Source organism: Lepidothrix coronata, unplaced genomic scaffold (assembly GCF_001604755.1).
Source record: "Lepidothrix coronata isolate B3197 unplaced genomic scaffold, Lepidothrix_coronata-1.0 Scaffold99, whole genome shotgun sequence".
Classification (NCBI taxonomy): Eukaryota; Metazoa; Chordata; class Aves; order Passeriformes; family Pipridae; genus Lepidothrix; species Lepidothrix coronata.
Genome location: NW_016690279.1, coordinates 3,568,736 through 3,587,029, shown reverse-complemented (window position 1 = coordinate 3,587,029; position 18,294 = coordinate 3,568,736). Strand labels below are relative to the sequence as shown.

At 45.7% G+C, this 18,294-nt stretch overlaps 1 protein-coding gene across 2 annotated transcripts in view; it reads right to left on the bottom strand.

Annotated features, from left to right (window-relative positions):
* Positions 1-18,294, bottom strand: part of CTNNBL1 (catenin beta like 1) — a 48,334-nt gene extending 30,040 nt beyond the window's left edge. Inside the window, exons 1-7 of one of the 2 annotated variants that reach the window (XM_017822764.1) lie at positions 18,187-18,294; positions 10,498-10,686; positions 8,159-8,265; positions 7,163-7,302; positions 3,383-3,480; positions 1,197-1,290; positions 385-476 (exon numbers count right to left, since the gene is read on the bottom strand). In XM_017822764.1, the coding sequence (XP_017678253.1) occupies positions 385-476; positions 1,197-1,290; positions 3,383-3,480; positions 7,163-7,302; positions 8,159-8,265; positions 10,498-10,686; positions 18,187-18,216 (750 nt within the window). In that variant the 5' untranslated portion in view covers positions 18,217-18,294. The remainder of the gene's footprint in view (positions 1-384; positions 477-1,196; positions 1,291-3,382; positions 3,481-7,162; positions 7,303-8,158; positions 8,266-10,497; positions 10,687-18,186) is intronic. The other variant, XM_017822765.1, reaches the window with a different exon arrangement.

Genomic DNA, 18,294 nt, shown 5'->3' with positions numbered 1-18,294 from the left:
AGCAGTTAAACACAGCAGCACTTAAAACTCAGATAAGGGTGAGAAACATGGGAAGCAAAGGCCATTAAATGGTTAATATTAGTGTCCCTGCTCACTGGTCAGCTTTTATATTTCCTACAGGTCTCAGCCATGGACTGGAAATCCACCATACAGGAATCATATGAAAACAGAAAAGAAACAACTTCCACTGCAAGATGTTTAAAAAGACAAGACAGAAGTGTGTCTGTTTAAACTAAAACTGCTGAGGACACAAACCCTGAAATATAACTTTTTGTCCTTAAGTTGTTTTTTACAACACATATGCAAGCAAAACTGGTTTATTTTAAGTGATGATTTCAGTTTGTGCTAACTGGTCTGCAGAAGGAAGGTGGGAAACCAGCTCACCTTCAGCCTCTTGAGCAGCCACTGCATGAGGCCCTGCTGTGCAGCCTCCGTGCACATCTCCGGCCGGAACTCTGCCATGTTCTCCACAATTCCTGAGAAGAATAACACAGAAAAAAGACATTTTTCCCCACCAAAAATTCCAAACCTCATGTTTCTAGTCCCTCTCATTCTTCCAGTCTGGGGAGATTAGAATCCTGAATGAGTGCAAGGAGTGGATGATGGTCTGACTGCCAACAACACCCTGCAAACAAAGGTTCTGTGCTGTGCAAAGATCAGGGAGCAGGGAGGCAATGATGTCCTTCCATGAAATGCAAATGTTTTACTACCTGAAAGTTAAATATATTGCTAAGACAGAAACAAAGTATAGCTCACAGATATGTACACAGTAAACACAGGGGCAGCAGAACGCCTTCCTGGAGGGATTTAAAAGCTGTGTGATGTGGCACTTGGGGACGTGGCTTAGTGGTGGCCTTGGCAGTGCTGGGGTAACAGCTGAGCTCTGTGATCCTAGAGGGCTTTTCCAACCTAAACAGTTCTGTGATTCCTGGTGCAGTGCTGTTTCATCTGTGTATCTGCACTTCCCAACAAAACTGGATTGGGAAGAGGCACCTTTCATGCAGCCAAGGGACAAACTCTGGCTCCAGGGACCAGTGAGTCCAAGCCGGCCTTGAACAAAAGCTGCACCAGGTCCTGTACTGCAACACTGGCAGTCCAAGGGGAAAGGAGGAGGGGAGAAAGAAACAGGAGGGATAACCTACCCCTTTTATTACAAACCACAGAAAGAAGTGAGGGGCTGTGCAGCAGCCACTTACCCAGGGTGTTGTGGACACCATCAGCTTCCTCTTTCACACTTTCATCCAGGCGCTCTAAATTCTGGACCAACAAGGCCACGACCTGGCCCTCCACCTAAATCCCCAGGGTCACAGGAAACACAAAAAGAAACGAGGATGAAAAAAGGAAGATGAAGGAGTCAGAACAGTGGGAAGGGTTAATAAATAATAAAAATCAGAAAGCCCTACTGAAACACCCTGCCAGACATGATCAGAAGACGTGAACAACCCTGCTGGAAAATCTCAGAGGAAGCAAGGGAATCATCAAGTAAATCTGTCACTACGTTTGTCCTAATTAATTAAACACCTTCTGTGTTTCAGATTTAACAGAAAAACACCTTGTCACAGTCTTATCTCCTGAACCAGCCCGATTGATTTATAATCCCTCAGAATTCTCAAGCACGAGGTGCACAAACCACCGCTGACGGGAGAACTGTCAGCTCTGTGAGCAGCTCCACTCTCAGCTGGTCACTGCTGTCTGCCTACATTGCTCTTGTACCTTCCACCCTAACAGGTACAAAAAGCTGACAGAACAATGCTCACACCCTCAGATCCAAACCAAAAGCTGAATAATCACCAGCTGAAGTCCTGCATTTAAATCCCCTCGAGATGAATGCACCAAGTGGACTTCAGCAAGCTAAGGAAAGCCAGACAGCCCCCAGGGCAACGGGGAGTCCCCAGATCACAGAGCCACAAATACACCTTTAAAGCTTCAATTGGACAGAGTCCAGCTTGAATCATGAACTTTCTGTTGTGGATATGGGCTTGGAAGTCAAAACAGAATAACATTTCCAATTCAAACATTGTTAACCAGCTTTGGGCCCTGTGAACATGAGGCAAAAAACAAGTATGGGCTGCTGTGGAATACAGTGCAACAATCTTCACTGATACCCTACAACCTTACACCCACTTGCTTTGAAAAAAAAAAAATTAATCTAAAAAGCAGATATCTAAACACTTCTCCCAAGATAGTCCTGACCTGTTTCTTTCAAAGAGGACAATGAAAAGTCTAAAACTTGGCTATTATCGGTGGGCTGGTGACAAGGAAAACACAGAAAGAACTTCACTTGATTTACTACCTCTCTGCACATTTTATTGAAAATGTCTTCTCTAGCAGCTCCTCTCTCCCATTTCATTCACCCAGCAATCTCCCCACCAAGGCAGAGTAATTAACAACAGCCCAGAGGCCAGCTGGAGGAACCAGGCTCCGGGCACTGTCATTAACCTTGGAAGGTAACATTATAGTGACTGGACAAGAAGGATTGTAGGAGAAAACAGAGTAGCCAAACAAAGCAAACAAAACCTGTAATTCCCTGTCTTCCAATTTCAACACAATAGTTACAGAACCAGACACAGCCACAGTGACCCACAAACACAGCGATTCATCAGCAGAAGCTGCCCCAAGGTAAGACAGAACTGTAAATCTCAGGTTTGGCTGGGCATCACTTGTCTGGAGGGCTTCTGCCTGGTTCTGAGTCCACCTCCCACAGCTGGGGAGCAGGAGACATCCAGCACAAACACCAGAAAGAGGAGAAATCCACCCCTGTAGAGGCCAAGAGGCACTCGGTAAGTTAACAGTGCAGGGAGGACTCAGTATCAACCAACGCATCTCCTACTGCACATGGGTAATTTTCCAGGGTGGTTCAACTTCCACACCAAAAAGTATGCTTCTGTCTAAAACCTCCTGCACCCTTGAAGTACATTAGCTCTGCTACATGAAAAGTTTTAAGCTTTTACTTCTTGTTCAGAAAAATCCCATCCGCGCTGTAACAACAGATGTTCCACTTCAAGCACAGAGTTTTGGGTTTGAATCAAGAGTTACTGGGTAGAAAAAAACCAGTCTCCTGTGCAAGAGGTTAGACTGAAAGATCACAGTGGCATCACTGTCCTTCAGGTAACAGTCCCTGCCACAAACTTCAGTTTTCCATGGGTGAACACAGGTCACCCTTTTCCGCAAGAGGGAAGGAAAATGCAAACAAAGCTCCTATTTTCAACAGGACACTGCCCAAGTCACAAATATTATCACAAATATTATCCTGGGTACCTCCATCGTGATGTTGGTAGCATGGACACCCACAGATGCAGAATGCAGGGTGGGTCAGTGCTCACTGCTGGGCTGTGAGAGGCAGACTTTGAGGCACTGAAATAATCTGAAGTTTCCTACTTACGAGAGCATCTATGAGGACTTCAGCTCCTTCTTCACTCTCATGGAGAGTATCTATATCAGTCAGCTCTTGCAGCAAGTCCACCACAGCTATGGAAACATGTGCTGGGTGTTAAGGACAACCAACAGGGAGGCAGACACATTTAATATCAAAAGCAGATGGCTCTTAGGCGTGTGTTCATGACAAGACCCAAAACAACTGGCAAAACATTAGTAGTGAGGCAATACAATGCATTACAATCCTACAGCAGTAGGGCACAGGGTATCAGACACAAAAGCACAGAGACTACTGCAGCAGACCCTCCCCATAAGCACCAAAATTACGGAATCCTAACAATTAGGAATTATGAAAACAAATGTGATTCTGTGCTTACTGTATCAGGCAATTTCACTGTTTCTTCGTGGTAGTTATTTTTTTCCTCTCTCAAATCAAACATGCTGGAGTTGGTATAACGAGGCACCATCTTGCATTGTCAAGATTGAACACAAGCAAAGAGAAATGAGTTATAATAATGTGATTTGGGTATTCTGCTCTCAGTGATAGCCCTGCTAACCTGATACACACACACACCTAACGAGGGCACCGCCGGCAGCAGGAGCCATCACCCCCCTCTGCCCGGCCCAATTAGGGCAGCGCGCTCCTCGAACCGCAGCCCTCGCAGGAACAGCAGAGCTTCTGCCAGCCCAATTTTCACTCATTAACTCCAGGCTGCACAACACACAGCCCCCCTGCCTGCACACAGCTCCCGTGTACGACCAGACGTATTCCAGCTCATTAGACCCACTTCCTTATTCTCTCAGACGTGCTGATCAATCCTGCCCACGTCCCAGGGGCAGAACAGGAGATGTGGTTTTCTGCATGTCCTAAATAACCACTCTGTGATGGATCTCTCTCAAGTGCCCAGGCTGACAAGCCAGCTCCCAAGTCTCCTATTTGTGCATTTGCTCAGACACACAAGCAGCAACAGGAAAAGTATTTTCATCTGTCTCTTCTCAGTGAGGTTCAGTGGGGCTGGTGGAGAGGTGAACTCTGCAGGAGAGAGCCTGGACCTTCTGCTGGACAAGCTGCAGGCGAGTCACCACTGTGTCACCCCAGCAGCATCACCTCAGCCATGTGACACTGCAGTGACGAAGGCTAATCACAGACTGCACTGCAGCAGCAAGAGCCAAACCAGCAGGTCAACAGAAGGAATTCTTGCCAGCTCCTTGGCACTCAAGGGGCAACTTGCAGAATATTTTGTTCAGTTTTGGGCTTTCCCAATAAAAGAGAGACCTTGATACACTGGACTCGGGAGAGAGGAGGACCGCCAAGGTGGTCAGAGGGGCCCAGTACACAATGGATGAGGACAGATTGAGGGACCAGGGTTTGATCGACTCATGGAAGAGAAGGCTCAGGGAAGAAGCAGCTGAAGATTTCTGCTGCCTCCTGGGGGCTACAAAGACAGCAGTACCAGGTTCTTCTGCCAATGCACAGCAAAGAATTTCAGCAGCAGGGTTTATCTTGCAGGGCATTCCTGTCTGGGGAGCTTCTGTTGAGGCTTGCAGGGAGAGTATCAGCTGCCCTATAAAATTTAGGAGACAGAAAAGCAAAGCCTCACTTGAAGCTTTCCCGTCTTCCATTAATAAAATCTTGTTGGTGATCATCTTTCATTCACATGTTTTGTGCAAAACTGCATGAATCATTCACCAGATTATTTGCTCCCCCTGGACATTGCTTTTGTCTCCTTGCATTAGTCCCTCAAGACACCACATTTAAATGGCATCTGAAGGGCCATTTGTTTAGCTCTCTCCTTGAAGAACTCCTTTCAAAAATATTTTCCCACTTGTTTTAACAAAACATCATTAGAAAACTTGAGCTGTATCCATTCAGTTTTATATCTAGATGCTTCACTTTAATAGTGCTTCTACTCTGTACATAAGCAGCAGAAGCACAATTACAGCCTCTGACCTGCTTCCAATGGATCTCCAAACACTTCAGCAATTTTATAACAAGAAATACACTTTTCCCAAAATTGCAATTCTCGGGCCAAATTCCTACCCGTAAGCTCACTGACAGGAAAGTTGCAAACCAAATAAAAACAAGTTCACAGTGGAAACCCTGACAAGTCTTTGACAGCAGCAGTGACCCCAGGACACAGCTTTTCATGGCTGACAGGACAAAGCAAGCTGTACTGCTGTGCACTTCAGCAGGAAAAGAGCTCTGCTATCCCAGTCAATATTCCCACAGTTCATTTTCTCCACGTGACTGAGAAATTCAGTATTTCAGTATAGTAGTGCATAGCACACAATAAGTCTGTGGTGTCTGGTAAAAAACAAGTAATGAAACTACAGTAGTCATGAAACTGGTTTTGCATGGGAGGAGCTTCCCCCAGTAAAACATCAATTGTTAACAATTACTGGAGAGCCATTTCCTTGCAGATCCTGGATAAGGGAAGCTGTGGGGTTTGCTGCTTTACAGGGACCAACACTCACCACATCAAGGTTCCAACAAATGCACGTCAAAACATCCAAACACATAAGCAGTGCTCTCTAATATAAACTGGCAAGCGATAAAATATTTATGTTTTGGTTTTAGCTTCTGATCACTGCACCCACTTAGAAAGAGTGAATTATGAATTCTCAACAGATAGTGTTGTAAGGAAAAATGCTAAAAAAGAAAAACAAGATCTGTGCATCAGACCACAACATTCAGCACTAACAGGCCTTTTCACATAGTATATTCCAAAACACCTCAGGAAAGCTGGTGTTATCTTCTGCTTTACACATAAAGAAGTAAAGAATAAATTACTTTCCTAAGGCCATGGATCAATAAAAAGGGAAAAAGAAAAGCCCGACGGAGACCCAAGTCAACATCCAATGCCCTTTCCACGGGCCTTCACTGCTCCCTCCAGTCACTAATGTTTGTCAGGACATAGACACGTGATCTCCCAAGTCATGCTACAATTTTTCACCTTAATCTGCTGTAGAATATTTTACCAGCAACGCGGGCTGAGCTCTGCTTTTACAGACTGCACAGTGGTGAGCCAGGCATAGTTCTAGTTATCAGCTGACAGTTAAGGATCAAGGCACCAGGATACTCAAAAAATGACATTGTTTTTGATTAAAACTACCAATATCTTCAACAGTACAGACAGGAAACTGTCTCTGAGGTGTCCTCAGATCTTCAGAGGTACAAGAACCAGGTGCACATAGGGATCAGGTTCAGTGACACCAGAACTCACTGATCATGGAAATGTCTCTGGACATGTACTTAACCAGAGGGGCCACCTGCAGCCTCGAGCTCTGTGCACAACAAACTAAAGGTATGGGCCTGTGAAGAGTCTATTACATTTACAAACTGAGGTGCAGCATGTGTTGAGCTAGTCCATGACAAACAGTTGCCAGCCTGACAGCTCTGCTCTCATCAGAAAGGGCTAAATGGGTTTCATTTTCACTGGGGCTATTCCAGACAAGGTTTGCACAGTCTGAGGTTATCACTGCTAAGCCCAGGCCTTCACTTCTCCTCTGCTGCTCATCTGTTCACACTCTCACACAGCCACTCAAAACTAGATGAAAGGGTCATAAAACAAGAAAGGAGAATAACAACACTGAAAAAATTCCAAATCAATATTACTTGAACAAAGAAGACTTTCACTAGGAAAAAAAAAACCCAAACACCTAAATTCAGTGTGGTGGGAAGAAAAAAAAAACCCCTACAGGAGCCTGGGAAAGTGGATATGAGAGATTACAGAAAAGTCTGTGGAAAGCCTCTCCCACGAGAGCTGCCTTAAGAGCTGAAGGATATCTGTGTTGTCGTGTCCCAGCAGCCCGAGCAGAGACTGCACAGCGTTCAGCTCCACCAGCAGGTGATACAGGCCGGGCATCGTCGCGATCACGTGCATTTCCTGAATGATGTCATTTAAATCCAGTTCCGACTCCATGAACCTGAGGCAAGATAAAAATGGTCAGCAAAAAGGTGAGAAGAGACCACTACCCTCCAGGAGACACCAGGTAGGACTTGCCACCCCAGGTGCACATGGCTCTGGCATATCTGATCCTCCCTGTCCTACACCAGCCCCCTGAAGTTTAATCCCACAGCAGGATAAGCCTTTCTACTACATCATTTACATAGAGTAAATAAGCAGATTTGTTCCAATTCTGTAAATCAGTTGTAGAATTTTAATAAAAAATTAAAATCGAGATGCTGGAGCTACACATGGAAAAACCTTGCATATAAAATAAATTCTGCAGAGCACTGCACCTTCCCTAGCTACCACCCATTAGTATGTGGGTTGGATGAGTCTGAAGTCCATAAAAATAATTTGGGTAAGGGGAAAGAACAGCGAACTGGACAAAATAAAATGGCACTCAAGTGTAGGAAGAAAGCCCTCTAACCTGAGTAACAGAACACCCTGAAGGGAGGAAGAGGCTCGCTAGGACACACACACATCTGGCTCTCCATGCCCATCCGACCATTCTGTTCCTCACAGCACTCTGTGTAAAATGAAATGATTTCCTCCCCACATAGACCTCTGGCTCATATGCAAGCACAACACCTTCACACCAAACGATGGGATGAAACCTTTAATTATTGCCAGTCATCCTCTTCGTGCTGGTGGCCATATACACACACTAGAGTCTCGATAATGCCATTTTTAATTAACAAAGTCAATTTAGGAGAACTACATGACAATACCTGCTGTTACATAAGCCTTATGTAACTGCAAATGTCTGTATATTCCAGAAATGGAGGTAGGGCTGAAACCTAGAGTCAAAGGAAAAAAGCTGAGCATAATCTTACTTCTCTGGATTGTCAGGAAACTTGATCCGCAGCTCCTGGTTTTTGTAAGATCTCTTCTCAAAGGTGAGAATCATCTTCTTCACTGAACTTTCATCCAAAGGTTCCTCCTGACCAAATGAGAAAAAGCAGAAAAGTGAACTTTGGATGGCTGGAGCAATTTACAGGGACGTGGTGGGATTGCAGCCGGGCCCAGAGCCCTCGGAACAAGCGGCCACCCCTGGGAGTCTCATTGCAGGGAGCTGCCAAACATGTCAAACACCATCACTACCCACTGACTTACTCCAGCTCTGACCTCGAGCTGCTCTTTTACACCTGTTATTACCTGGCACCACCAGAACACATTGAGGTTTTTTGTTTCTGAACAAAAAACAGAACAAACTTGAGGTCGCAGCCTGTACCCACAGAGTTTCTCTGCAGGAGTCCCTTGTGCTATTGCTTTTTCTAAGTCTACATTTAACTGCCCTGAGTTTATGTTCTTTCACATTTTCCTCACTTGGATAAGCTTTCACTGCTATTTTAAAGCCTTTTTCTAAAGAAAAAAAGAAATCAATCAATATTTTACTCTAGTACTTTCTCTTTATCTTGTAAATGTTCCTAAGGTGTTTCTCAGTTGCCACTGGATATTTACTGTACAGCAGTAATGTAATCTCAGCTGCCTCCCTGACATCTAAAAACATCATTCCTCTATTTTCCTTGTTTTATGATTTTAATGCACTTCTTTTATTAAAAAATTGATGATATAGATTTTCTTGTGTAACCTCTTCCCTCTCTTCTGTTTGACTGTGTTACAACCACTATTTAAGAGAAGTTCTTAAAAGAAAAGCCAAATCAGACCCCCTCACACCTTAAGCCAGGTTTAGTGTCCACCTCCTGCTCAGGATTAAATCAAGAATTGCTCCTGGCTTTGAAGATTCTTTAGCCAGCGACTCTAAGCAGCAACCTGCTATGAGAGAGAAAACCTCCATTTCTTCCCCAAACCCCATTACAATAACAACTCCAGTCCAAGCCTTCTGCTATTATTGGATTTCCTTCATTCCTTTGCCCAACCTGTCTCATTGCCATCCCACTCATGTCACCACCTCCTTCAGGTAATCAATACTACAGTGCCCAAAGCACATTCTTCCTGCAATGGGATTTCAACCCACACATGCTGACACTGCTTCCCTCTATTCTCTTTGATTTTTTGCTTCCTCTAACATGTATCACTACAATATCTCCATCAGGATCAGCTTTGTATCTTGTATTTCATTTGCATTCAGTCTTGCAGTGTCCTACAGATTAGCTTCTTCCCATCAAATTTACTGGGACAAAGCACATTTTAATGGCACTTATATTAACTGCAGTCCAAGGTAATAAACGAAAGATTTGAGCTCTAAAGAAACCTTGGACTTCCAGTCTTTAACATGTCTGGCTGGAAGGACTCCACTTGACAAAGACAAGGGACTGGCACGCTGCAGGAATCCACAAGACTCCAGCCAGTCAGGAGGACTCTTGGTTCTGTCCATCCATCCTCCCTGGAGCTCAAACACTACAGAAATGCTGCATTACCTTTCCCTGCTATCAGCAACAACTGTCGTGGCAATAGCTCAACATCAAAAAAACGAGGGGGATTCTCAGAGATGGATGCTGGCAATGCTGCATACAGAGGACAATGATATTTTACAAAGCTACATGATTCTGCAGTGGTGAATATCACTTGTTTTTTTATCAAACAGGACACGGGCAGCAGGAAGCAAATATCTCCTAGATTTATACCAATCCATGTGTCACATTTATAAAGTGATCTTTTCCTTGGCCCTTGGCAGAAAGGCCAATGCAGCATTGGATTTCTGTCTCTGAGGCTTGAAATCATTTACCCTTGACAGCTGCTACCCCCCTCCTCTGACCCAAGACCTTCCTTGTACAGAAGAATGTTTGTTTATTTGCTGCTGTTGCACAGCTACAAAGAGGGGGAGAAGCTGCATGGTTGGGGATACTGATGAGAACAATAGTCAGGAAACTGGTTAGAACACAGAAACTATTTCCTAAAAATATATTTTAAAGGTGATTTGGGTATTCCCAGACTAAAACAGGGATCAGGCTTGAAAGCCCCCTCCCTTTTGCCCCCATTTTAAACCTTCAGCTGATATATTTGAGAAATTTGAAATTAATTAATACACTGCAGGGCAGGAAAGCAAAACCACTACCTTAAGCTGTGTGAGGCACAGGAAAATCAAATTAGTCTCATAATCTACATGGTAAGCAATGGAAATCACAGAGAAGTGGTTTAGTGTTTAGTTTTTCTCTCATGGTTTAGAGTTTGGTTATTCTCACTGCCTCTCCTTTCCCACAGGACTTACCTCCTCGTCTTCCTCTTCTCCATCCCTTTCAATTATCTGAAGGAGTTTCTTCTTCTCGTCATCAGTTTCTTCCAGTGCAGCAGACTCCTCTTCCCTGTGACGACTGTGCTCTCGAGCACTGGCTTGTTTCCGACGTGCTTTGATTTCCTCTTCCTCTTCATCGCGGGGTCTTTTGGTCCCTCTGTTGGGCTGAAGTCAGAGAAATGGATGAACACGAGTCTTTTGTGACCCCTTGCAAACCAGAATACCAATATCACAAGCCATACTGAGGAAATCCTTACAAGTTGTTTAAAACATTTGCTTACACGACGCTTAACAACTTTGAAAACTGGAAAGGAGATTAATTTAGTGAAGTGGAACATCACACGAGTAGATGAATGTCTCTGCCAAGGGCTGTGTCAACATCCTACCTTGTTTGATCTATGAACATGATTCACGGGAAAACATCTTCATAGGCAGCAAGGACAAGGAGTGCACAGACAAGGAGCGCACAGACAAGGAGTGGCCGAACGGCCCCGCTCAGTGGGGTCATCAAGATCCCCAAATCTGCTGACTCAGCTGACACAACCCCACATTTCACAGCCAGCAGACCAACGTGCTCAGCGGACAGCAGGGGAAGATAATTTTTCACCCGTGACGTATATGAGGTTAATTCCTGTGTGCATCCCATTTCACCCCCATCCTTCTGCCTGAAGTTTGCTGCCAGTGAAAGCAGAATCAGCCCAACTCAGCGTAGGCAGGACAGGAGCATTGCTGCTGGCTGCAGTTCTGCAGGGGCTTGGCACCGGATTAAACAGTGCCCAAACTGCCTTGGTTTGCTTGGAACAACCTATTATTTTATTCCACTATTTTTATGTGATTGACAAAATTAAAGGTAATTTGCCAGGGACAAGAAAAAGTCCATTAACTCTAATCCCATGTTCTAATTCAGGCAGAAAGGAATGAAAGCATTTGCAGTAGAAGGTAAAACTCTCCCTTCAAAAACTACAAGTACATTAAGTTTGGTCTCCCTTTTTTTTTTTTGAAGGACATCCAAGCTGGAACAGGGGTATTCCATGCTCTATGACTACAGCAAAACAAAGCTTAATTCTTGACTATTTAAAAGGAGGATGTGTATTAAGAACAATGAAAACAGTAAGAAAAATATTTTTACTTCCCATCACTGCTCAAGTTCCCTGGTAGATGATTTTGCAATTCCATCAGGTCTAACATGTGTCCAGCCTAATTCATAAACCACCACCTGTCAGGCAGCCCCTGCTCTTCTGCTTTGTGGGACCCTTTGTCTAAAATGGCAAAAGTCACACCAGGCTTCCACCAACACAGGTCCTGCTTTTAACTGGGATCCTACTCGGGTTTGATCCAAGGAAAGATGCACAGGGAATAGGTGACAGTGCCGTTGTCCTGCCAGGTCCAGCACAAGTGTGGAAATTTCCATCAAGATGGGAATTTCCAGTGCCTTGGCAGGTTGGGAACTTTTGGGCTGCTGAGGGCAACAAACCTTCCAGGTTCCTAAGGGAATCCTGCTGCGGTTCCAGCAGCACAGCCCAGGGAGCATTCATCCAGGGATTTACTGCAATACAAAGGACAAGCTGGCAAAGAAAGCTCTGCTCCCAAGAAAACACTCCTTCAGATGTTAAAAAAAAAAAAATACAAATACCCCCTAAAACCCTTGAGGAGTTAATTATAATTAAGAAGCAAATGGACAGCAGCCCAGCCAAGATCACCTTGTTTTCAGGGTTACCACGTTGTCATCACCTTAAGGAAGATGCAGAATCAAGTTTCCCAGACAACAGATTAGCACAAATCAAAGCTGTAGCTGCTTGCTCCCAGGCAGACCTGTTAAAGCCCTGTTATCTGTCTCCTTTCTCCCTATATCTTCTCTGCCATTTCCATTACAGATGGTACATTCCTGGCTTAAAACTCTTCTTAAGTGCCTCCATGCACTTTTAAAGCAGTTACTCAGCTCATAATTCAATAGCCATGATGTGAAAGCATACCCGGAGATTCTTTGAAATGAAAAATTTATTTGCTTGGAGGGTTTTGTGGATTGGGGTTTTTTTTTTTAAAGCATAGTCCTATTACTTATCTTCTAGGTACATTAAAATATAATTTCACGTGGATCCATTTGGAAACAAATGTGCCATTGACAACAACCAATAATTCAAACGCGTCTGAGCAACCAGCAACCCAATAAAGAAAAGAACCACGAAAAAGGTGCTCTTCTAAACGATATAATCAAAGGAACAAACTTCAGAAATCCATATTCCTTCCTCGGTGCCCTTGGTGGCCCACTGATCCCTGTCCTTATGTCCTTCCACTCACTCCTCAATAACGCCCAACTCATCGTAAACCACCTTCGACAGATCAATGTCACAAACACAGATTCAGCAATTAGTGACATTAAGTCCTGAAATTTACAGCAAAATCCCAACACGATTTGCCTTGGATGTTCCCAATCTGGGGAGTCGGAATCTCATTCCTCACTCTGATTTCTAAACATCAAAAAGGACCAAAGCCCGGGTGAGCCTGAGGTGTCAGGAGAGGCCGAGGGAGCTGGGGGTCTGTGAGACACAAAGTCCTGCCACGGGAAGGGACAAAACCCCAATTAAAATTCCATGACGAAACCCACCCCCATTTCCTCCGAGTAGGTAACCCTCAGTATCAGAATTTACACCCTGCTTCCACCTCAATTATTGCACCCCTTTTTCTGTATTTATGCATTGCTGGGGGAGGCGTCTCCAAGCACAACAGAGTCATTATGATCAATCACCGTGTGCGATCATTAGCGCTGCCAGCAGCCTGGCAATAGGCAGTAATTGAATTCCGGGCAAACGCTATTAAGCAGCATTAAGGCTTTGCCTCTCCTTATTGATGTTATGCAAAACCTCACTAAGAATATTCCCCTTCCCAACCAGCGCCATTAAAGCCGCGAAACCCGAGGCCCGAGCGGAACACCTGGGTCCTGCTCATTCCACCAGAGATGCACAGCCATGAACAACTGATTTAAGGCAGGCATTAGTTCCTGTTCATCGATTGTCATCTCGGGTTTGCATTTGTGTTTTCCAGCCAGCAAGAATTAAGCCCCTGCGTTGCTGCACCGAGCCTGGTGCATTTCGCTCAGCAAACACATATATTTGTGTCCAAACACATTTGTTTAACCAATTCCACAGCTTCACACATATCTACACAAGTTTTTTTGCCTTTCTGGTAGAAAAGAGAAAGTTAATCATTTGATAAAGAAAATGTGGGGGTTTGTACTCAGTTGTGCTAAGGTGAACCTGGCAAGAAGATGGAATTCATTAAAAAATGCACAAGAAAAGCATTTTTAAATTGTTTTGTTAGCTAAGCTTAATTCTGTTCCTGTTGAATGCAGGGCATTCACAGTGATTTATTCAGAAGCCATTTTCATTTAAATCTAACACTGATATCACCACACAAAAACCAATGAATACAAAAGGGTTTAAAAAAAAGCTGCCGTTTATAAAATATGATAAAGTAAACAAAAGCTGGTGATCAGGAAAGGGAGAATTATCTTTCCCCTTCTCTTCTAGCCCCCACTGTAGTGGCTCTGTCTGTTACTCGACATACCCTGAGCTGTCACTGCCTGGGGCCGAGCCTTTGGGCACAGACTTTCTCCAGAAACACACCTGACACGGGTCCTGGTCTGTGCACGGCCAGGTAAGGCAGAGCCTCGAGGGACAGGAAAACAACGTCCTAAATCAAAGCACAACGATCTGCCAGGGCCCCTGGGCTCCCTCCAAGCAGTGACTGCACATTAATATCAGGTTAAGTACCCCACAGAACCTGAACACACGTTGTTCAGGCCCCTGATTGCTTCAGCCTCCGCCAAACATCAGGAATGGTTTAGAGAAGTCTCGGTAGTTTCATATTACTAAGGTATCTCCTGAGTAATATGAAACTTCTGAGTATCTGTTTTGTAAGTAACCTCGTTACTGTGAAGCTCAGAAATTATTTGTTAATGAAATCTGAAATAAATCTTCATAAATGATGCAGCTTCTTCTGTGCCCACGTCCCAGCCCGCTCCGAAAGTGACGCACCAGCTGTCAGTCTGGAATCCTAAAAACAACCCCAAATCTCCAGAGGCATCTTCAATAACTTCCTAATTTTGTTTCCAATGTTTGTGATAAACCGGGCTACCATCAATCTCAATTTCCCTTGTTTTCCCTTCCTAAAGCACAACAGTTCTCAGTGGTGCAGGATCTGAGTGCTAAAAACTGGAAGAACTGGTACCAGGAAAATCCAGAAATCTCAGGGAGACCCGAGAGCTCCAAAATCACACAAACAGAGGCAAATGCAATGACAGGTGCACGCTGTACCCACATGGATATAGGCTATTAATTTCAGAGAACCCCTGTGTCCTCCAGCCTCACTCATGAGGCTCCAAACCACCCGAGGAGCCCATCAGGAAGGCACAGGACAGGGGTCTTCCCTGACACTCCAGTTCAGTGGCCAAAGACAACACATCAGGAAGTAAACTGAAGATTCACTTGTAACCCCGTGAGAGCACCAAGACAAGTCTGGCAGCGTGGGGCTGTACTCCCAGGAGCAGAGCTGAGCTGGTGTCAGCTCCTTGTTTTAACCTGCCAGCAGGAGAGGAGTCATTGGGGTCATAACGCTGTAAGTAGTCAGCGACCTGCTCAGCTGAGCTGCTCCTGCCATCAAATGCATCCATTACTCTGCAAACTGACAGTAAATTATCTGTACCAGCAGCAGAAATGACGATGTGCCTCCATGGATACACAGAGATCCACACACTGCACTCAACCCACTCAGACAGCAGGGAGATGACCCAGCCTGGCAAAGTCAGACCTCACCCCATTAGTTACTGCTTCTCCTGCTATTTGATTTGACTAATATTCCATTTAAAAAAAATTAGCAATTTGTAATGATCGCTCACAGTGATGAAATCTGCCTTTAATGAAAACTCAAATAATCTCCCTTATCCCCTCCCAAGACAACCAAAAGAGGACTCTGAATAGCCCCAGAGTTGGCTTTGTCCCCTTAATTACCCTTCAGAATCGGAGACCTAACACCGAGGATCTGGGAAAACAGCAGCAATATTTAATCATCACTTTAGACCATCTGCAACTGTTTTGCTGCAACACGTAAAGTTTATGCGCTCCTGAGCTTTGTATAAACTGCCAGGTGCTGTTTAATTGTATTTTTTGTTGCAAGAGGTTCCTTTTCCCATTCTGGCAGGCACTTGGTGCTGAATTGGTGGCACAGTGCCTGCAGTCTTCCACGCCAAGTTTGGCACCGAGGGAGAACATCTTCTTGCTGAAGCAAGGGCACAGATTACACATTTAGAGGAGAAAATTCAAAACAGCGTAAGAGAAAAGCAATTATTTTGGGTTGTGCTGAGGGAGGCTGAGAAGCCCAATTCATTTGCAGCAAGAGATTAAAATCAAGAGAGCTGAGGAGCCCACACCGCCCCCCCGAACAGCCGGTGCTACCCCTGCAGTGAGGACAAACAAGGAGACCTTGAGCAGCCCACACCTCAGCCCAGAGCAGGGAAGCTCCCAGATCCAGGGCTGGAGTGGGCCAGAAGCTGCTGGAAGAGCTGCCAAGCCACCCTCCTCTGGCCACCATCCCCTGGCCATCTTCCTCATGCCACCGTCCCCAAAGGCAGACATCCGACCCCCAGGATGGGACGCAGCAATATCTGCCGTTTCCAACTATTTTTTCTCTATCTCTCAGCCAGAAATGTCCTCACAGGAGGGGACCTCATTTTCTCAGAACCAGAGCTAATTTACCTGCCTCCTGCTCCCCCACTCCTTTCACCTGTGCTCACCATTTTACCCAGTCCTGGAGGTCTGAATTCAGCGACACCCAAATCAAACACTCGCTCTGAAGCACCGTCTCACCTGCTGACACAAGAACCACCCGCCTCCAGGTGAGAGCCCAGAAGAGCCCAGAGCCAGGGCAAACCCTTCAGGAACCCTTTCAGCAGCTGCTTGAAAGCTGTGGAATATTTTTCTCCATGGCTAAGAATGATTTCAGCAGCAAGGAATGAAATTAAAACTTAGACACGCGGCAGCCAAGCAGCATTTCTTTACCTCCACAGAACACAGCCCCTGCTCTCACAATCACCCCCTTGCCATATTGAAGGCTCATCCAAGGGGAAGCTGTGCAACATCCAAGTGAGCAAAGTAAAGTGGAGGGACACTCCCCTCCAGAGTGGGAGTCATATATTATATTATCATTTATTTTCCAGATGAAGACCACCTACATTAAAAGTGCACATTTGCTTAGCTAAACCACGTGTTCTATGGTATCTTCTTGTAACAACAACGATTTCATCAAGTATTTTCTCCGGTAGTACGATTTCCTACATTTATGTCAGATTCTCTCACATATATAAAAAATAACCCATCATACATAAATTGAAAAATAACTCAGAGAAGCCTTTAAAAAATAGAGGTGTCTGATTTGCATGTGCACTCACACATTTGCAGACTTTCACCTTCTCAGAGCGAGAGAAAAACCAAACATGTAAAACCCCAAACCAGAACCTGGTTAAAAGAATTTCAGACTTCAGGTTTACCTCCCTGTGCCTTAACCTGCATCCCAGACATTGCTACCCTTCGGAGAAGGCCAAAGAATTAAGGGAATGTGAGGGATGATAATTCTAATTAGATATCGAGAAATCACATTAAAAAAAAAGATAAGAGAGATACAGAAGTGGAGCAGATCTCAGACCAGCAGGGGAAGGATGCTCCAGACAGAGCAACCCACAGACATGTCCTGGAGATTATCAAGGAGGAATCTAGAGGAGCTCCAGAGCACTTTGAGACCACTGGGAAAAAGGATGAGGAACTTCTCAAACTCAACTGCAACTTTTCCTCTTTCCCTTGAGCATCTCAAAACATCACATCCTCAAAACAGGGACTGCTCCTTTCACCCCTGTGTCCCGCAGGCACACCAGGATGGCTGGGAGCAAGGAACTCCATAAAGGAATCCCGTGCTCCCAGCTCAGAGGTAGAGCTGCCCACGGAACTCCCATACTCAGGAAGCAGATCCAGGGGTGTTTTCCCTCACCCAGCAAACCCCACGGCTGCAGTTGGGCTGAGAACTCAAGCACAACCAACGCTATCACAGCAAAACCACCAAAACGGCATTGCAACCCTCGCCCTCCTTACTGATCCACGGGGAACCCCCCAGACGTTCCCCCGGGGCAATAAATCACCGCACCTGATGCGAACCAACCTGCACACAAAGAACAACCAAAGGCCACGCAGCAAGAGAAGGAAAACGCTCCGAGTAAAGGGGAACTTTTATAAGGAAAACTTTTCAAAAAAGGTTTCGGTAAAAATGAAATTAAGTGAGGTTTGTCGTGAAACGGGGAGAAAAAGACGTGGAACGAGCTCAGGCTTCACTCCGGCGACCGGCGGGAACCCTCCAGCCCGTCCGTGTCAGAAGCGGCACCGGCAGAGCCGCGGCCCCGGGGAGCCCCCGGTAACCGGGTCCGAAGGGCGGGGAGAGCCCCCCAGAGACTTGGCGACACCGTAACGGGACCCCGTGCGAGCGCACCGAGCGCGGCCGAGCAGGCCCCGCACGGCGGCGGGGCTGGAGCGGTACCGGGCCGGGGGCCGCCGCCGCAGCGAGGGCACCTCTGTGCTGGGCACGGCGACCTCCCCCGGCCGGGCCGGTCCTCGCCCCCGCTCTCACCTGGTAGCTGAGCAGCTCCCCCACATCCATCGCTCCCGCCGGGCCCGCACCCCCAACCTGCCGCCGAGCCCCAGGGGCGCGCGACACTGCCGTAAAGCAGCGAGAGCA